Genomic DNA, 18,816 nt, shown 5'->3' on the forward strand with positions numbered 1-18,816 from the left:
AAAGTCACAATTTGACAAATAAAAAGTAAAGTTGCAACACCATAGTTTGTTCTTATATGTACATGTGTAATATTTAATAATTATTAATTTGAAATTATTTATCTTTTTTTTCTTTACTAGGACGAACATACAATGATCTGAACCAATATCCAGTATTTCCATGGGTATTAACAAACTATGAATCAGAAGAATTAGACTTGACTCTTCCAGGAAACTTCAGAGATCTTTCAAAGGTATCTTTTAAGAGAAAAACTAATTTATTCTACAATGTACAGATATAATCATGCTTGAAAGAACATACATATCTCATGATTATTAAAGTCATAATTCTAATAGCACCCAATTAAAAGTACTAGATTAGTACTAAGACCTTGATTCTGTTGTATACTAACTCCATGACCTTAGTTAAGTCACTTAATGTCACCGACCCTCAGTGTCCTCATTGCTAAAATGGGAATTTTAGCTTAGAGTTGTTAGAGCAGTCCAAAGAGATCATGTGTGAATGCTTCTAGAAAACTACAAAACAGAATGTAAATAAAGGCATTTTGTTTATGATTTTGTTTTATTGAGACTTATGAAGGATGTGTGCATATTGGTTTGTTTCCTTTACCCTTTGCAATAAATGTCTGATGTAGATATTTTAAGCATAGGCAACAGCCTGTAAGATAATAAATGTTTAATATCTCAGCACAGGTAAAATGGAAAGGTTATACTGCAAAGAGGATAGATAATAAAAAGTTTGTTCTTGATAGCCTAAATTCTAAAACAGGATAAGAAATTTGGTCTTAATATAAAGTATGAGGAATATTCTTTTCCAAAATACAAGGTGGACAGTGTGTTAGGAATTATGGGCAAATAAAATTGTTTGCCATATTATAAAAGATAAATGTGGTGAACTGAGTGATGATGAGGTGAAGTTTGCATAGTCTATTAGAAACTATAAAAATTTTAGCAAAAATATTTTAAAGGGTTTTTTTTGTAAAGACAAGTGACAAAATTAAGTGGCATTTATGGTAAGTATTTTTAAGTACAAAGAAAAATTTCCAACAATACTATATGCATTTATAGATCACTTCTCTAGAAATCTCATATCACTGGAACATAGTCATAAATTCACACTTTCAGACACCAACGAGAAGTCACAGAATCTATGCATTTAAACTAGTGAGTCTCTGACCTTCTTTCAGAATGTAGTTATGCCTATTTTACATGCAATTCTAATAACCATTACTATCTAGCTTGCCAGCCAGAGACTTTTTTAGACAGAACAAATAGAGAGGGGAGGTGAAGGACAGGGTCTTCTACAAATAGGCATGATAACAGTTGATATTAAGAAAGGGAGTAGACAAAAATAGTATGAGGATAGAGTCATCTGGGGCCATGTATTATTGAGACAGTCAGATTTACCTCAGTAACTCTGGAGGGTATCACACTATGTTTTAGACCAGTATGCTCATTTTTATTAGTAATGAGGATTTTAAATGTGCAAAGTGAAGAAGTGTTCCGTAGTTCTCTTTAAGAAGATAGAAGAGGGAAAGACAAACATTTTTAAAGTACCTACTATGTGTCAGTCACTGTCTTAAGCACTTTACAAAAATTAATTCATTTGAGTCTCATAACAGTCCTGGGAGGTAGGTGCTATCCCCATTTTACAGTTGAAGAACATGAAGCAAATAGAGATTAAGTAACTTGCTTAGAGTTATATAGATAATAAATTACTAAGGCCAGATTTGAACTCAGGTTGCCACCTAGTCACCAAGTAGGAATGGATTTTAGAATTTTTTACTCATTGTATTTATTCCAAATTCCAGTGTGATTGTTTCTATTATAGTTAGAAAAGATTTGTAGCTTATTTTTATAACTATTTCTGTTATATACTAGTTATAGGTCAAAGTTGGACTTCATATATATCATAACTTCTTGTAATTACTTATCAGTCATTTTAGATTTCCTCTTCTCTTTGCTAGGCATTTATTAAGTACACTTAAGATTAAAACCTGGAGAAAAGAATCAGTATTTAACAGATGAACTTGGGATAATTAGTTATCATTTGGGTAGGAAATAGTTATACTGAAATCCCATAATAGATATCTCAGTGCATTCCAAATGGACAATAGGTTAAAACATATAAGAAGACAGCTATAAAAAAGAAAGAAAATAGAATGATATAGTTATCTGAATTACGTAGAGAAGATAGCTTTCTTATTCTGCAAATAGGAGAAATTATTCGAGACAAATCAGACATCAAAATAAATCTGTTCTATACAGACAAAAATATTATTAAAAGAACAGATTAGGAAACAATGTAGCAAATAAAACACGGTATTTAAAATATATAAGGAACTGGCACATGATATGAAAGGACAATTTTCTCAAAACAAGTATAAATTTTTATTAATCATTTGAAAAAAAGTGTGCTCTCATCAATAATCAAAGCGATGCAAATTCAAATAGTGTTAAAATGCTACCTCATGTTCATCAAATTAGCAAAAATCATTATAAGAAATGTTGTTTAATTCCAGCAAGGATATGAGAAATAGTAAGATTTATTAAGTTCTTATTTTGTGTCAGACAGTTGAAAACTTTTGTAATCTTTTGGGGATGCAGTCTAGCAATACACAATAAAAGTTATAAAAATAATCACACATTTGTACCAATATTTTATTTAGGGCAAAAAAACCCTGAAAGTGTTAGCAAAACCAAAACCTTTTCAAAGATTTTTATAGCAACATTATTTGTATTTGCAAAAATCCCTGGATTTTGCCTACATAACCAACAATAGGGGCATGGCCATGATATATTAGTGTAATGAAATATGATAATGTAAATGAGACAAAGAAGTACTATAAAGAAATCTTTCTTATAAGATTTATGAAGTAATGTGAAGCAAAAGCCAATTGGATTTGGCCAGTAAGGAGCCTACAGGTGGCCTTTGAAAAAGTAATTTCACTAGATATCAGTGAGTAGACAAACCAGATTACAAGGTGTTTAGAAGTGAGTGGGTAATAAGGAAATAAGTACAGCAGGTATAAACTACTAGTTTACAAGAGTTGAGGAATAAATACGAAAAGAGAAATGGGACAATAGCTCAAAGGCAAAAAAAGTATCAAGTAAAGACTTTTTTGGCTTTGGGGAAAACTGAGCATGTTTATATGTAGATGAAAAGTAACCAGTGGAAAGAGATGTTAAAGATCAATGAGAAAAGATTGAAGAAGCAAGGCTCTAGAGGCACAAAAGGTAACAGAATCGTGGGCACAGGTTGAGGAATTGGCTTGGATAATTAGTAAGCAGAGATTCGCAGTATTTCAGGCTTACGCAAGGGAGGGCTGGAGAGGTAGAGTAACAGTAGTCAGTCATCAAAGTGCCCATTGTGTGCTTGAGGGAGACTAAAAACTTGAAGACCTCATCCCTTCTTTCAAAGTACTTAAATATAGTTGTGGAAATAACATAGATGCACAAGATAACATATCCAACAGAACCAGGTATAAATAAGTACCAATAAATGGCTGGTGGTATAGACAGTAAGTGTTATAGGAGTCAGGGAAAGGAAATGTCATATTAAAAAGTAACTAATATTTACATAGTGCTTTAAGGTTTGCCTTAAAGAATTTTACAAATATTATCTCATTTGATCTTTATAATAATCCTGGGAGGCTGGTGCTATTATTACCCTAATTTTGCAGAAGAAGCCACTGAATCTGAGAGGGGAAAAGTGAGTTGCCATGCATTAGCTAGCTAATAAGTGCTCAAACAGGATTCACACCAAGGTCCAAGTTTTATGTATTTTGTTATGTTGCCTCTAGGATAATTTGTTGTTATTCAGTGGTTCAGTGGTAGCTGACTCTTGTGACCCCATGGACTATATTGTCCATGGAGTTTTCTTAGCAAAGATGCTGGAGTAGTTTGCCATTTCCCTGTCCAGTGGATTAAGGCAAATAGAGGTTAAATGACTTGCCCAGTGTTGCACAAGCTAGTAAGTGTCTGAATGCATATTTGAACAATGGTCTTCCTGACTCCAGACTCAGTACTCTATCTATTGAGCTACCTAGCTGCCGCTAGGCTATATAGCATTAAGAAATACTTAAATGGTGGAAGAGGAGGACAAGATGTGTAAACTTTATCAGCCTCAGTTTCCTTATGTGAAATAGGTGATAAAAAAAAATTAAAATACCTTCCAGCATTGCTGTGATAAGGCATTTTATAAATCTTAAAAGTATTGTATAAAATCTAGCTTTTATTATTATAGTATGTATTTGGCTGCACCTAACTATGTTTCCTCCAACTAATCCTGGCTCATAGGCTACCTACTTACAGATTCTTAGCAGAGGTCTTGTAGGCAAAACAATGGTTAATTGAGTTCCCACAGCATCTAAGACAAAAAGTAAATGATAAAAATGTGTTGAATAAATGAATTAATGTTGTTTGCATATATATAATTTGAGGGTATGTATTGTCTTTGCGCGATCTACCACTGGTGGAGCTCAGAAAAAGTAACTAGCAGCACTAAGTGATTGAAAGGCAGGCATAGCTATGCCTTTACATCTGTGTGCCTCAGCCAATGCTTACTTAGTTGCTATTCATATTGTAAGACAGATCTTTGACTGTAGAATAGGGTTTCCACTCTCAGCACCAGGTGCTAGAAGTGATTATTCCAAAAATGCCAAGTTTATTTGTCTTCAGATTGTGGTTTGAATGCCATCTGTGTATTTGGGCTCATGCCCAGTGGTCAGTCTTATAATCTCAATAATGGCAAATTAAAGTTTGCCATCTATTATAGGATTGAAAAAATACTGTTTGTAAAGGCATGACTTTTATGGAAAATTCAGATTATATAAAATATGTGTAAATAATATACAAGTAATATTGTTTATAACAGTGATTAAATTGGTGAGGTCATTTTAGTCCCATTTAATTTTCCAAAATATTGAAAAATTTTCCGTTAATTTGGTATGCTAGTTCTTAAGCATTAGAAATATTACAGTTTAGTTCAGATATTAAAGATGAAGGTCTATATTCCTCAAAACATCTCCTTATATTTTCTATTTCTTGATTTTCCTTGCCCCATTTAGTTGAACATTGTGAAAGGATGGCATAGGGAATAATCAACATCCTTTATCAGTAAGATACAATGAGTCTCTCATTTGACTAGACAGCATAGGTTTAGTTTTATTCATTACATCTACAGGGTTAGAGGTTGTATTTATTGTTTGACAGAATAAAAAGCTAATGAAACAAGATGTCATAGATAATCATTCAGTATCAAACTATGAAGCAACATACTCATTTTTCTCCTTTATCAGTTTTCTTGAATATATCAGTGCAATGAAACAGACAAAATTTAGGCTGTACATTGATATTTCAGTTGTGTACAGTCATTTTGAACTTGATTGCCAAATAATGGTGATTGCATGAGTTTGACATATCCAGCATCATATTGTCACTGCTTATTAAAGTGTAAATTGGAATTTTTCCTCATTTACTTTCAGTTATGCACTCAGTTAAATAAAATAGTTTCATCACAAGAGAAAATTCTACTAATATTGACATGCGTATGAGACATCACATATACTCTTCCATTGAGTGGAAAAGTATATTTTGTTAATGCAGGGGTTGTTTGACTGACAGATGATGATAAGCATAACCATTCTCTGAAATTATTATGGCACTTTTAAAAAAGGAAGTGATAATACCTTGAGGCTTCTAAATGTAATAATGCAAATGAAGGCACTGAAGTGTGAATATTCTTCAACAAGCTACTCTTGATACAGCCAAATTTCTGTGTTCTGTATATAACAAAGTTTACATTGTAAATGAGGAGGGGGAAAAGATCTCACACCAGAGCAATGTTGGTGTGTCTTCCTCCAGTTTATTTTAAACTTTTGGCTCAAATTAGAAAGGCTTTCACTAGAAGGTAATTTAGCAACAGGAAAGAAATAAGTTCTCTTTAGTTTTAGTATAAACCATTAAATAGATTACTTTATCGTTATTCATGAGGGAATTTATTAATGAACATAACTACTATATGCATGTAGCTGACTATTACAGCTGCCATTGATAAGGGGAATGGCGAAGAGAAGAACAAGGAACAAGTATTTAAGTAACTGCCATGTGCCAGGCATTATGCTATGTGCTTTACAAATATTATCTCATTTATTGGCTAAACAAATTGTAATCATTTAACATAATGAAATATTTTTATGCAATAAAAAACTCTTTGAAGAATTTAGAAAAACACTGAAAGAATTATATGAATGTATGTAAAGTAAGCAGAACCAGGAAAACAATATACAGAATGACTAGAAGAATGTAAATAGTGGAGAGAAAGAAACTGATTACTGTGTAATTATAAACAAGTTTGGACTGTAATTATAAACAAGTTTGGACCCAGAGAAGAAGTGGGAAAATGTCACTCTCTCATGCCATTACAGAGTTGGGAACTTTGGGTATGAAATATTATATATATTATCAGACATATTTAAAATGTTAGTGGGTTTGGTTACCTGGCTTTTTCTCTATTTAATTTTTGTTAATGAAGGGTCTAGTCAGAAATAAATATGATTAAAAATGCATCAATGAGAATAAGATTAAATTATTGAAATAAAATTTGTCTTTCTCTAGTCTTCTGTGACATATAATCATGACATGGTAAAATGGACTGAGTACAGTTTTTAATGAACAGGAGGGGTGGAGATGTTAAGGTCTACTAAGGACTCCCCTGAACTTGTCTTTTTAAGTTGCCATGTTTTCAAGAAACACTGGACCCAGAGTATGCAGGAGCCCCTGAATGTGTCAAGGATGAAGCCCCCATCCCAAACCGCACCCCCATCCCCAACTGACATAAGTTGCTGTTTGCATGACAAACTGGACTCCCTGTATGTTCTTGGGAGTCAGGACAGGTACCAGTCAGTACTAGGCTTGTGCAGCTAGGCTCTTGTAAATAAAAAGACCATCATATCTTCATGATCAAGCAGTTTCCAAGGGAAATGTATGTGGTTTTTGTGGTTGCCTTGCTCCTCCACTTTGGGTGGGGTTTTGTCCTTTTCCCACCTTTACTGTACCTTTCCCTTCCCATGCTATGCCCCTTTGAATGGAGTTTTGTGTTTCTTCGTCCTTCCTTTGTCTTGCTGTCATAAATATGTAAACATGTGTATTAATTGTGAACTTTTGGGTTTCACATGCTGTGATAGTAATGGCAATTAAAGATTCCCCTGTATTGGCTTGGTTTTCAAATTGATTGTATTAAAACCCAGAGTTTGTTAATCCCACCTGTGAGATGGGCTTGTTGATGTGAAAAGAAAGTCCTGAAGTGGGAGGAGCTGGTGATGTAGATTTGGAGAGACAAGAGAGAGGCGGAAGTTCTTTTTGGGAGCAGCTCCTCGTGGAGAGGGAGAGACTAAGAGATTGCTGTTGGCCGCTTTGAATTGCCCTGGACTTTTGAGACCTGCCCCCTGAGCTGCCAAGGACTGAGGAGACATGGCTGTTTTGCTGGTACTTTGTCTGTCTGTTTTGATGTTATTTTGCCAGATTTGTCCACTGGTGAAAGACTGTCCTGTTGAAGAAGTCCTGGAACCTGGCATTTGGTTAAGAAGGCCTGAGACTGTCCTGCAGACAGAGAGTGAATACTGTCCACTGGTGAGGGACAGTACTGAGAGTGAATACTGTCCACTGGTGAAGGACAGTGCTGTTGTTGCAGGGGTCTGGGAGCCTTTCTGTTGGTTCAGAAGCCCTGAAGAAGGATTTTCTTGTTGTATGTTTACAGAAATCCTGGGAGAGGGCTTTGCTAATGTGTTCAGGGGTTCTAGGACTGTTCTACAGACAGAGGATAAATTCATGAAGGGACTGGCAATGTATCTTATGGCCTTGCTAAGCCTTGTCTCTCCAGGAACTAAGATTGCTGAGAACTTGCCTCGTGTCAAGATGAAGAAAAGACCTCCATTTGGGTATTAAGTGCTGTGTTTAAACTTGATGTAACTCTGGGGTAGATTCAATTGTGATCCAGGGGTGGGGAACTTTTGACCTTTTTGTGTTCTATGGTTGAGCAAATGAATGTATTTTACTTATGTTTGGAAACTAATCTCCATTTGAGAAGAGGGGCTTTGTGGTGGACTTAATTAAGGTATAGCCTAGGGGTGGAGAAGTATTTGGAACAGAGACTTTGTAATTGATTGAATGATTGGAAAGTCCTGGGGTGGGGTAGGCCTTGGAGATGATTTAATCACACTTAGTAAATGCTGTATTTTGAATGATGTCATGTTTTGATCTTCTCTGTTCTGGGTTTGTTACTGAATAAAATAGAGAGCACCTATGCTGGTATTTTGAACCTGGGAAGTTGCCTTCTTTTGGTATTACATTACACATGCATGTTCATTTCTCTTGTAATAAACCACATTTTCACATAAGTTTCATGAAGTTGTGATTGCCTGTTGACAGTACTTAATATATTTAGAAAATCTAAAATACTAATATTATTTCCCTAAATCTCTATATACTGCAAATATAAAACAATATAAAGCATTTAGATTATTGATTGCTTCATTTTAAATGAAAAAGGGTATTTTTCCACATATTTATTGAAAAGCTACATTAAATTACATTTGAAGGGATTTTTTGTTTTTATAGAATAAATAACTGTACTTCTGGTAAATCTTACTGTAAATATTTACTATTATGTTTAGAAAGATTAAATCAACTTTTCATCAGAAACTTAAGGTGATTATATATAGCTCATTAGGTTTATTAAGGAATGAAGCTATGTCACACAGTTTTTAAATGTTCAGACAATCTGTGCAATTATGCATATTCAAATCATGTGTTATTTTAAAATAATAAAATCCAAAAAGTCTATGAAACTTAAAATGTTAATACCTTTTTGTACTAGAATTATAGTTTAAATACTGTTGATTATTTGTTTAAATTAATTATTTTAGGTGAAGTCACATATAGGGTTTAGGAAATAAATTAACCAAACCAATAAGTACACTTTATATTCAGCTTAAGAATCCTGACTCATTAGTTAATTAGCTTGTTTTGTTGTGCTATACAAATTAGCCTTCTGGGAGCAAAAGAAAGATCTCTTAAGCCATTTATTAACTGATTCCTTTCCCTTGTGTGATATTTCCCTCTTTGAAGTACTAATTTTTGTCCTAATTTTAGTGTCAATATTAAGCCTTGGGGGAAACTTTGCAAAATTCTATTAATATTAAATTATGAATGTCTTTTAATGGTGTACAGCTGAAAACAAAATAATATAAGTCTTTTATAGCTCAAGACCATCAAATCAAAATCAGGTGAACGTTACTATTACAATCCTGAATTTGAAATCAGGAGGGCTGCAAGCTTTGAATTATTAATGTTTAGGTCACTATGGAGACTCAAGACAATTATACAAATAATATAGGTTTGAAAAATCTACACAGCAGTGTTGTCTTAGAAAATATGCTTTTCAACAGGCATCATAGAGAAGTTCTTCATAGTCAGGGCAAAGGATCTTTTTCCTGACTTGTCTAAATACATCAATACTTTGAGATGATTCTACTGTATAAATAGTATGGGTACTCTCTTCAAAAGTGTAGATTTCAACCCATTCATCATCATCATCATCATAGCTAGCATTTATATAGCACCAACTGTGCACCAGGCATTGTGTTAAGCGCTTTACGAATATTATCTCATTTGATCCCTATTAACAGCCCCATGAGGAAGGAGCTATTAATTTCCCCGTTTTATAATTGAGGAAACAGATAAGTGACTCAGCTAGTAAGTATCTGAGGCTGGAATTGAACTCAGGTTTTTCTGACTTTAGGTCCAGCGCTCTATCCACCAAACCACCTTGCTGTTTCATAATGCCTTCTCATAATAAATAGTTCACATATATATATATATACATACAAATATATGGAGAAATATTTCCCAAAATGCTGGTATTTACTCTGATATTAATATTCTAGATAGCATTATAGTCCTTTTGGCTGTTCATCTCGTTGTCTTCATGCTTGTTATACAACTACACTACCTCATTTTTCTGATCACAAATATTCTTTTTAATAATTATTAGTACATTTTGTTTTGATACAGCAGATGAACACATATAGTTATAGACCAAAGCATATTCTTTCCCAAACAAGCAAAACTTCCTAATAGTACATTTGTGACTGTTAGCATAGCATACAGACTCTTGAAGTTTTATTTTATCTGTCTTCTTGTGCAAAACTCATTGTTGGTAATACCCTCTAACCTGCTTGCATTCACAGTATGTCTTTCCATTAACCTATTAAGTACTTGCAAGTTTTACTTTTCTGAAATCATGTATTTCTCTTATTTTCAACTTTAAGTATCTGTCTGAGAGTATCGGTGTCAAAAAGATGTTTTTGTTTTGAGCAGCTTGGTATCATTAAAAGTACAGCATAGTTTCTCAAATGTAATCCAGCCTGATCTACTACTACTATTCTGTAAATCTGCATACCTTATTCAAGATATATGTACTAATGACAACATTTTAGAAAGCACATTTATAAGCTGGAGAGCAAGCAGCCAGAGTAAAGCAACCAGAATGGTGAAGGACCTCAGAATTAAGCCACAAAAGGATCAGTTGAAATAACTAGAGATGTTAAACCTAGATAAAAGACTTACAAACAGTAGAGTTAACTGTCTTTGTGTGGTGTTACAACAGAATAAACACTTAATTTGGGTTTAGGGATCTTAGAATCAGATTCTGGCCCTGATACTTGCTTTTGATTCCAAAATCTCGTAGGCTTTCCTTGGCCTTGGTTTCCTTTCTTTATAAAATGAGAAGTTTGGACTGGTGTCCCTTGAGGTCCCTTTCAATTCTATATCTATAATTTCTTATGACTGCTTAGACTTACTCTGCTTGGTCCCAGAAGGCAGAATTGAAAGCAATGATTGGAAGTGACAAGAGGCAAATTTTAAGCATTCTATAAGGAAAAACTTCCTGAAAACTAAATCTATCCCCAAGAGGAATTGGCTGTCTTAGAGAGGTTAGAGGATTGAGAACATTGTGCACAGTAACAGCAACATTATGTGATGACCAGCTTTGAAATACATAGCTCTTCTCAGTAATGCAGTGATCTAAGACAGTTCCAAAAGACTTGTGTTGGAAAATGCTATCCAAATCCAGAGAAAGAACTATGGAGTCTGAATGCAGACCAAAGCGTACTATTTTCACTTTTTGTTTTTGTTTTGTTTTTCTCTTTCTTATGGTCTTTCCCTTTTGTTCTCATTCTTCTTTTACAACATGACTAACATGGAAATATGTTTAATATTTTTAATGTACATGTTTAATATACATGTATTGATATACATTTATAACCTATATCATATTGCTTGCTGTCTTAGAGAGAGGAGAAGGGAAATGAGAGAAGAAGAAAAATTTGGAACTCAATCTTACAAAAATAAATGCTGAAAACTATTTTTATATGTAATTGGAAAAATATTAAAGACTATTAAGTACAAAATAAAAAAGACATTAGTGGATTCCCCTCATTGGAGGTCTAAGAAATACGTTAGATGACTACTTTTTTATTTTACTGTAGAAAGGAATCAGATTCTGGCCCTGCTTCTTGTTACCTGGGTTTCTTTGAGTAGTCATTTGGTTGCTTTGAACCTGTTTCATTTTTCTGTGAAAGGAGATTATCAGAGTTCTAACCATTTTTTGTATGTGTGATGGACCTATTGGCAATCTGGTAAAGTTGATGGATTCCTTCTTAGAATAATGTTTTAAATGCATAAAATAAGATGCATAGGGTTACAAAGAAAACCAACTATATTGAAATGAAGGTGTAATTTTTTCCCCCATCCAAGTTCACAGATCCTATAAAATCCATTCACAGTCCCCTTAGAAGTACAAAGTAGAAAAACCCTATCCTTTGAAAGGGAAGTCCAACTCCAGCTTTAGTATATATGCTTCATAATATAAGCTATCTGTGCTCTCTGACTTAAATTCATTAATGGGAAAAAAAACCGACACTCTTTTATAAGAATACATGATGTGATCATCTGGTACATACCATCCTAACTTACTAAGCAACAAGGTTTCTTTTTTCTTTATAGCCAGTTGGTGCTTTGAACCCCAAAAGAGCCGTTTTTTATGCAGAGCGCTATGAGACTTGGGAAGATGATCAGAGTCCACCCTGCCACTATAGCACACACTATTCAACAGCACCATCTACGCTGTCCTGGCTACTTCGAATTGTAAGTACTTTCATGTGGAAACTTTTTAACCCTAGAACTTGTGAAATATTCTGTAACAAAAAAGACATTTTTTTATTCTAGAGTCTTGGCATTTAAGAGTCCAGAGTTCTAATCAAATTTCTAGATTAATGAAACTTATCCTTATTTCTTTACTTTAATTTTTGGGAAATCAAGTGGTTTAGTTTGGTTTGGTTTTTTGTTTTGTTTTGTTTTGTTTTAAATATCCAAATAAACTTAACATATAGTTTTTGTTGTGTTTTTATGTTCTGTTTGGGTTATGTTCCAGCCAGCTGATAACTTCTAGGTTCTCCACACACCCTCCCCCAATAAGTTATGAGGAAAACTCCTGGCTTCTGTCTTTATCCATTCTCATTGCCTTCCTTCAAACTCACCAATACTTAAAAGCACTTAAATTTATCTACTTCTTCTTGGTTATTGGATTGGAAGGTAGATAATTTTTAATAATCAGGCCTGCTTGTGATTTCATTTGTATAAGGAAATCCTTGAAGGAAACTCCCTCTACCAGTGCAGATCCACAACTGTTCTGCAACCTAAAGTCTTAGAGAATTTCCTGAATCACTCAGAGGTCACCATGATTTGCTCAGAGTCACATAACAGGTATTTTCCAGAGCTGGGATTTGAACCCAAGTTTTCCTGATTCTAAAACCAACTCTCGACTACTCAACATACCACACTGATTCAAGATAATTTTGGCCTGCCAGGATATGTTAAAGTTTTTTAAATGTTTTGATTGAAATGTACTTGCTATCTATCTATTAAAAAATTTTGTTGTTATTGTTGAAAGGGCAGCTATAATGTATAGATTGCCAGACTAGAGTCAGGAAGACTCCACTCCCTGAGTTCAAATCTGGCCACAGATTTATTACTAGTTTTGTGACCTTGGGTAAGTCATGTAGCCCTGTTTGCCTCAGTTTCCTCCTCTACAAAATAAGCTAGAGAAGAAAATAGCAAACCACTTCTGTAACTTTGCCAATACAGAGTTGAGAATGTCCAAATTAGCCCTATTTTGATGCTTCATGAGTAGCACAGTTGGAATAATTCTGGGTTTAGACCAAAAATACTTGGGTACAAATCCCAGTCCTGCCATTTACCATCTATGTGACTACGCACAAGACACTTTTACTCTCTCTGAGACTCCATTTTATATGAAAAAATTAGTATTGGACTGGATGACCCTTTAGCTCCCTTGCTATTCTGGCTGTGATCCTGTGATCCATAATGACATTTGACATTTTTTATCCTATTTCTTGCTAGGGAAAGGAAATCATAGAGACAATAAGTGATTTCTGAATTCGGGGATTAGGAAATAATATCATCAATGAATAATCAACAAGCTTGTATTAAATGTTTACTGTATACTTTGTACTTGCTAACCTCTGGAGATAGAAAGGTAAAATAAGTCCTTACCCTCAAGAGTGTTACATTCTAATGGGAGAGACATTAAAATAACGGTGTGTGTACTTGCAAATATGCGTGCGCACACACACAGCAAGAGAGAGAAAATGAGTGAGTAGAGAGGATAGACAGACACAGAAAGATAAAATGAAGGTAATCCCAGAGGAAAAGGCATCTGAGGGGACAGGAAGGACCTCTTGCAGATGGTGGGATTTGAGCTAAGCTTTGATAGAAACCAGGAAGACTGAAAGGTGAAAAGGAGGAAGGAGAGTGTTCCAGGTATGGAGGACAATCTGTGCAAAGGACTGTTATCTGACATGCAACAATTCTAGGCTGCTTACATTGAAAATTTTATTTTACTGACAGTCATTCATAGAGTGAAGTGATCATAACCTTTTGTTAGTGAAAAATAAATTATGTGCATTTGGTATATATTATTTTTTAATGGCCTGATTCTTAATTTGAATATAAACTAGAATCTAAAATTTTGGTAATTAAAACCATAAGATCCACTTGACTTGATTTTTTAATCATATGAAAGTACTAGCACTTCAATGAAAGATGGTATCTTTCTGATGACCTCTGAAATTTCTTAGTGACTATTTATTTCATAAAGAAAATACTTTTCTGAAGTATAAAAGTACTTGGTATTTCTAAACCCCCTTTCTCCAAAGATCTGAAAGCATTTTATATGGCTTTTAAATGTTATCCTCAAAAACTGAAATGTATTAGTAGTAAATATAAATATAAAATCTCAGTCCCAGGACGTTTTTTTTTTTTGCCATTTGGGGGGCAATTGGAGTTAAGTAACTTGCCCAAGATTACACGGCTAGTTTTTTTTGTGTGGGTGTTAAGTGTCTAAGGCCGGAACCAAACTGGGGGTCCTTCTGATACGGGGCTGGCGCTTTTACTCACTGCGCCACCTAGCCACCCCAGTCCCAGGAGTTTAAAGGCTGTGGTGATTACCTACCTTATACCCAAACCCCAGATCCATCCCCAATACTTCTTTCATGTTTTGGAGTATGTCTTAGATATTACTGTGCACATTATTACTCAACTTTCTTCTTTTAGTATAGAATTTGCACTTCAATCAACAAATGAACATTTATTAAGCACTTACTATGTTCAAAGCACTGTGAGGGACTAGAAACACCAAAAAAAAAAAAAAGAAAGAAAGAAACTGTCCCTGCCTTCAAGTAGCTTACATTCTATCATCAAAGGAGACAATATGTACCCCTATAATTATTTATAAAGTAAAACAATGTAATGAAGCAGGGGAAGTTGTGCTAGAAGAATCAGAAAAGGTTTCATGTAGGAAGGAGGTGGCCACATAATTGAACTTCGAAGAGAGATATCCATTCCATAGGCAGACATAAAGAGGGAGTTCATTTCAGGAATGGGCAACAGTCTCTGTAAAAGAAGAGAAATCATAAATAGAATATTGTATAGGAAGAACAGCAAATAGATCAGTTTGGTTTAAATCCCATGATCTTCTCCTTTATCCATATAAGGATCACTTACCCTCCCTGAACCCCTGTACTTTTCATCTTTTTATGTTTTCTTTCTCCCTTAAAACACAAACTCCTAGAGGGTAGGGACTATCTTTATTCTTACTTGTATTTGTATTCTCCATGCTTAGCAAGATGCCTGCAACTAGAAAGCACTTAATAAAGCTTTTTGACTTGTTTTTGATTTGCAAATACTTAGGTAAAAAAGGAACACCAGATTTTCATTTAGACCAAGTTATGCCGTACTAATTTCATTGCCCTTTTTGACAAGGTTTTTAGACTTGTAGACCAAGTGAATACTATAGATAAAATATATGAATTTGTCAGTAATACATTTTGCAAATTCTTTCGTGATATCATTATAAATAAGATGGAAAAATGTGAACTAGAAAATAGTAGGGTTAGATGGATTTAAAACATGTTAAATAACATTATCAAAAGATGTTGAATAATAGGATAATATTAGCCTTTAGATATATATTATCTTTAGTGGTATATCACAACATCAGCTCAGCCATTTTTTCCAGTATTTTTACTAAAGACTTGAGGTCAGTTTTTAATTTTATATTCAGTGATTTCAGTGTAATGATGGATAGAAGGGAAGATGATGAAAAATTTATCAGTAAATATGGCTTAGATTGGAGAAACAAAAGATGCTGAAGACTGAACTCCTTAGAAGTTTCAAATTTACATAAATATTTTTTGTCTGGAAGAGTCAGAAGGCCATAAATATAGTAAGCACAAACAATATCACAAAAATTGAAATGTTTAGTATATTAACAGAAAATGAATGGTAACCAAAAGTGGAAATCATGTCAAAATCTTCTGTCTACATGCAATTAGATCATTGACTAGTTAGAACAAAGGCCAAATCAACATCAAATTAAAAGAAAAGATAACAATGAGAAGATTTTGTGACTTGTTGCAATAATTGACATTCAAATTAGTTTGTCAGTAATGAAAAAGAGGAAATGGAAAAAGGCAAATTGGCCATTGAACAAACATTTGTTAGACACCTACTTTGTACCAGGAACAGTGCTTGGGAGTTGGGAAGAGGAATAGATACAAAAATAGACCCTGCCCCCAAAGAACTTACATTTTTTCCAGGGAAATAATAGGTTCATAAATAAGTATTTACAAAATAAATAGAAGATAATTGAGGAGGAGAGGAAACTCCTGGAGGAATAAGGAAAGACTTCATGAAGAAGATTGAATGCGCAAAATTTGAAAGAAACAAGTCATTTGTAGAAACTGTGATAAGGTGAGAATTCATGTCCAGGAAGGAGTGCAAATAACAGGAAGGCCAGGTTGACTGAACTATAGTGTTAGAAGAGGAGTGATCGATAATAAAGTTGAAAAGAAAGGAATATTTGGGACAGTATATGGAGGATTTTAAAAACTTATCAGAACTTATCCTAGATTAATTCCATCCCAGAGCAAGAGGAAACCATTAGAGTGTCTTAAGGAAGAGAAAGACATGGCCATGTGTGTACTTTAAGAAAATAACTGTGGCAGCTGTGTGGAGGATGGCTAGATTGGATAAGGGAGAGAATTTAGCCACTTTGATTATCACCATTTTCTACAAAAGTTTAACCAATGTGAAAGTTGCCAAGATAAGAAGCCAAAAGATCTTGGAAACATTATCTCTTTACTAAGCATAGAGAGGTGGAAACCAAGGACATTACGAAGTTATAATATAAACTCATTTGTAAACCTTTATAGAAGAGTACAATAGAAGTCTATGAGCAGTATTGCAGATAGCAATTTACTTTGTATTTGTTTTTGTACATTTTGCCTCCCCCAGTGAAATATAAACTTGATGTCAGGGATTGTTCATTTATATCCCAGTGCTTTGCATAGTACCTGGCATATGCAAGGAGTCGAATAAATAGTTTTATATTTATTCATTGATTAATATGCAATATAAAGGATTTCTTCAAAGAAATATATGACTGGAAGAAACAGGTGGGTAAATCACATAACAAAGAGTAAGGAATATGATGTCAGGAAGATTAGTAGCAGATCTTCAGTACTTGTGTGGACTTATTGTAGACTTCATTGGAGAACCTGGATGGGAGTCACACAGGATTGACTGACATAGATGGATTGAAGTAGGCATCACTGATACCACAACTGTAAGGTCCATTGGAGTATCAGAGTGCATGTTGTACTTCTCCTAGCAGGAAGCAAGCCCCTTGATGGCAAGGATTATTTCATTTTTATTTTTCTGTATCACCACATGAAATAAGCACTTAATATTTCTTTATTGAACAAATTTGAAGCCCCAGAACATTTCAAGAACTCCTACATGAGAGCCATGATTTGGAAAGAGATTGAACTAACAATCCATACAGGAAAAACTAAAAGGATTTTTAAAATTCATACTATCAAGACCATAACATGCAGTTGGGTGGCTAGTCCATTAAATAATGTATAGACAGTAAAGTAGAGCAAAAATTAAATAGAAGAATTAAGCTCATTTTCATTTGGCATATTACACCATTCATTTAACAATCCAAGCTACTCCCTGGTTTAAGGGCCTTATTAAGACAAATGTTGTCTTAATACACTATAGTTGTATATACAGTATAGTTGTGATATAGTGATAGTTGTGTACAGTAATAATACAGTAATACAGTATAGTTGTGATTCTTGGAAGCCATAATCTCTGAAAATTAATTGATGCAAATGACTTAAAATACATTGAAGAAATGCTCTATAGACTGAAATATGATAAACAACATTTTTGGTGATGAACCTACATATAAAAAGAGACATAAAATACATCATCGAGGAAATGTGTAATCATTAAGCAAGGTAGGCCAATAGTGTGATAATATTGAGGAATAAGAAATATGATAGCCAGAACTATAAAATAGAGACCGAGATGAACTCCTCCATCATACTGAATGGTTCCTCTTTGAAGAATCCATTAAACAATGTGGATAAATATTGCATAGGATGAAAAAGCATATGTGAGTTATGAACTACACCAATTGAGGGAATATCCAAGTCAACAATATCACATTTTTATTGAAATAATGAAGGAGAGGAACTACTAACAGTGGCCTTATCAGTTTGCCAATGATATGGAGATGGGAGGCACAAATAATATGTTAGACAATATAATAAGAGCCCCCTAAAGAGCTCAACATTTTGGAAGATTTGGCTAAATTGCATAAATCACTAAGGCCAAGCACCAGCACAAGGGCAGATATCCCTAGATAACTGTTCACTTTAAAAAATCTGAATTTTTCTTGACCATAATTTTAGTGTGTCACCAGGTGAACTGACTACCACCTAGTAAACTTCATTAAAAGATGTATAATATCCACAATATTGGAGGTGATACGTATACTATATCCTGACCACATCTGGAGTACTATGGAATCACGTTCTACAGTTCAGTTAAATAGACAAATATTAAATACATACATGGAATACTTTGTGTTATGTGCTGGTTGTAATAAAAAAGATAATTAAGAATTCTTCTCTGCCTCCTTTGAATTTTAACAGTCTCATAAAAGAAATAAGATAATAGTACAGAATGAAATATAATAAATAATAAGAGGTAAAAAGTACCAGGCAGTTTCTGAAGAAGGAAAGATTATTTCTGTATGGGTAGGCCAAGGAACAAGTATTTATTAAGTTCCTACTTTATGCAGGCCCCATGTTAGACAGTGAG

At 34.0% G+C, this 18,816-nt stretch overlaps 1 protein-coding gene across 3 annotated transcripts in view; it reads left to right on the plus strand.

Moving 5' to 3' along the window:
* The window catches only part of NBEA (neurobeachin), an 809,664-nt gene that overhangs the window by 696,356 nt on the left and 94,492 nt on the right, over positions 1 to 18,816 (plus strand). For all 3 annotated transcript variants that reach the window (XM_069079971.1, XM_069079972.1, XM_069079973.1), the window contains exons 44-45: positions 121 to 233; positions 12,067 to 12,207. In XM_069079971.1, the coding sequence (XP_068936072.1) occupies positions 121 to 233; positions 12,067 to 12,207 (254 nt within the window). The remainder of the gene's footprint in view (positions 1 to 120; positions 234 to 12,066; positions 12,208 to 18,816) is intronic.

Source organism: Petaurus breviceps, unplaced genomic scaffold (assembly GCF_028583685.1).
Source record: "Petaurus breviceps papuanus isolate PSGF00001 unplaced genomic scaffold, PetGlider_PUasm1.0 91133, whole genome shotgun sequence".
Classification (NCBI taxonomy): Eukaryota; Metazoa; Chordata; class Mammalia; order Diprotodontia; family Petauridae; genus Petaurus; species Petaurus breviceps.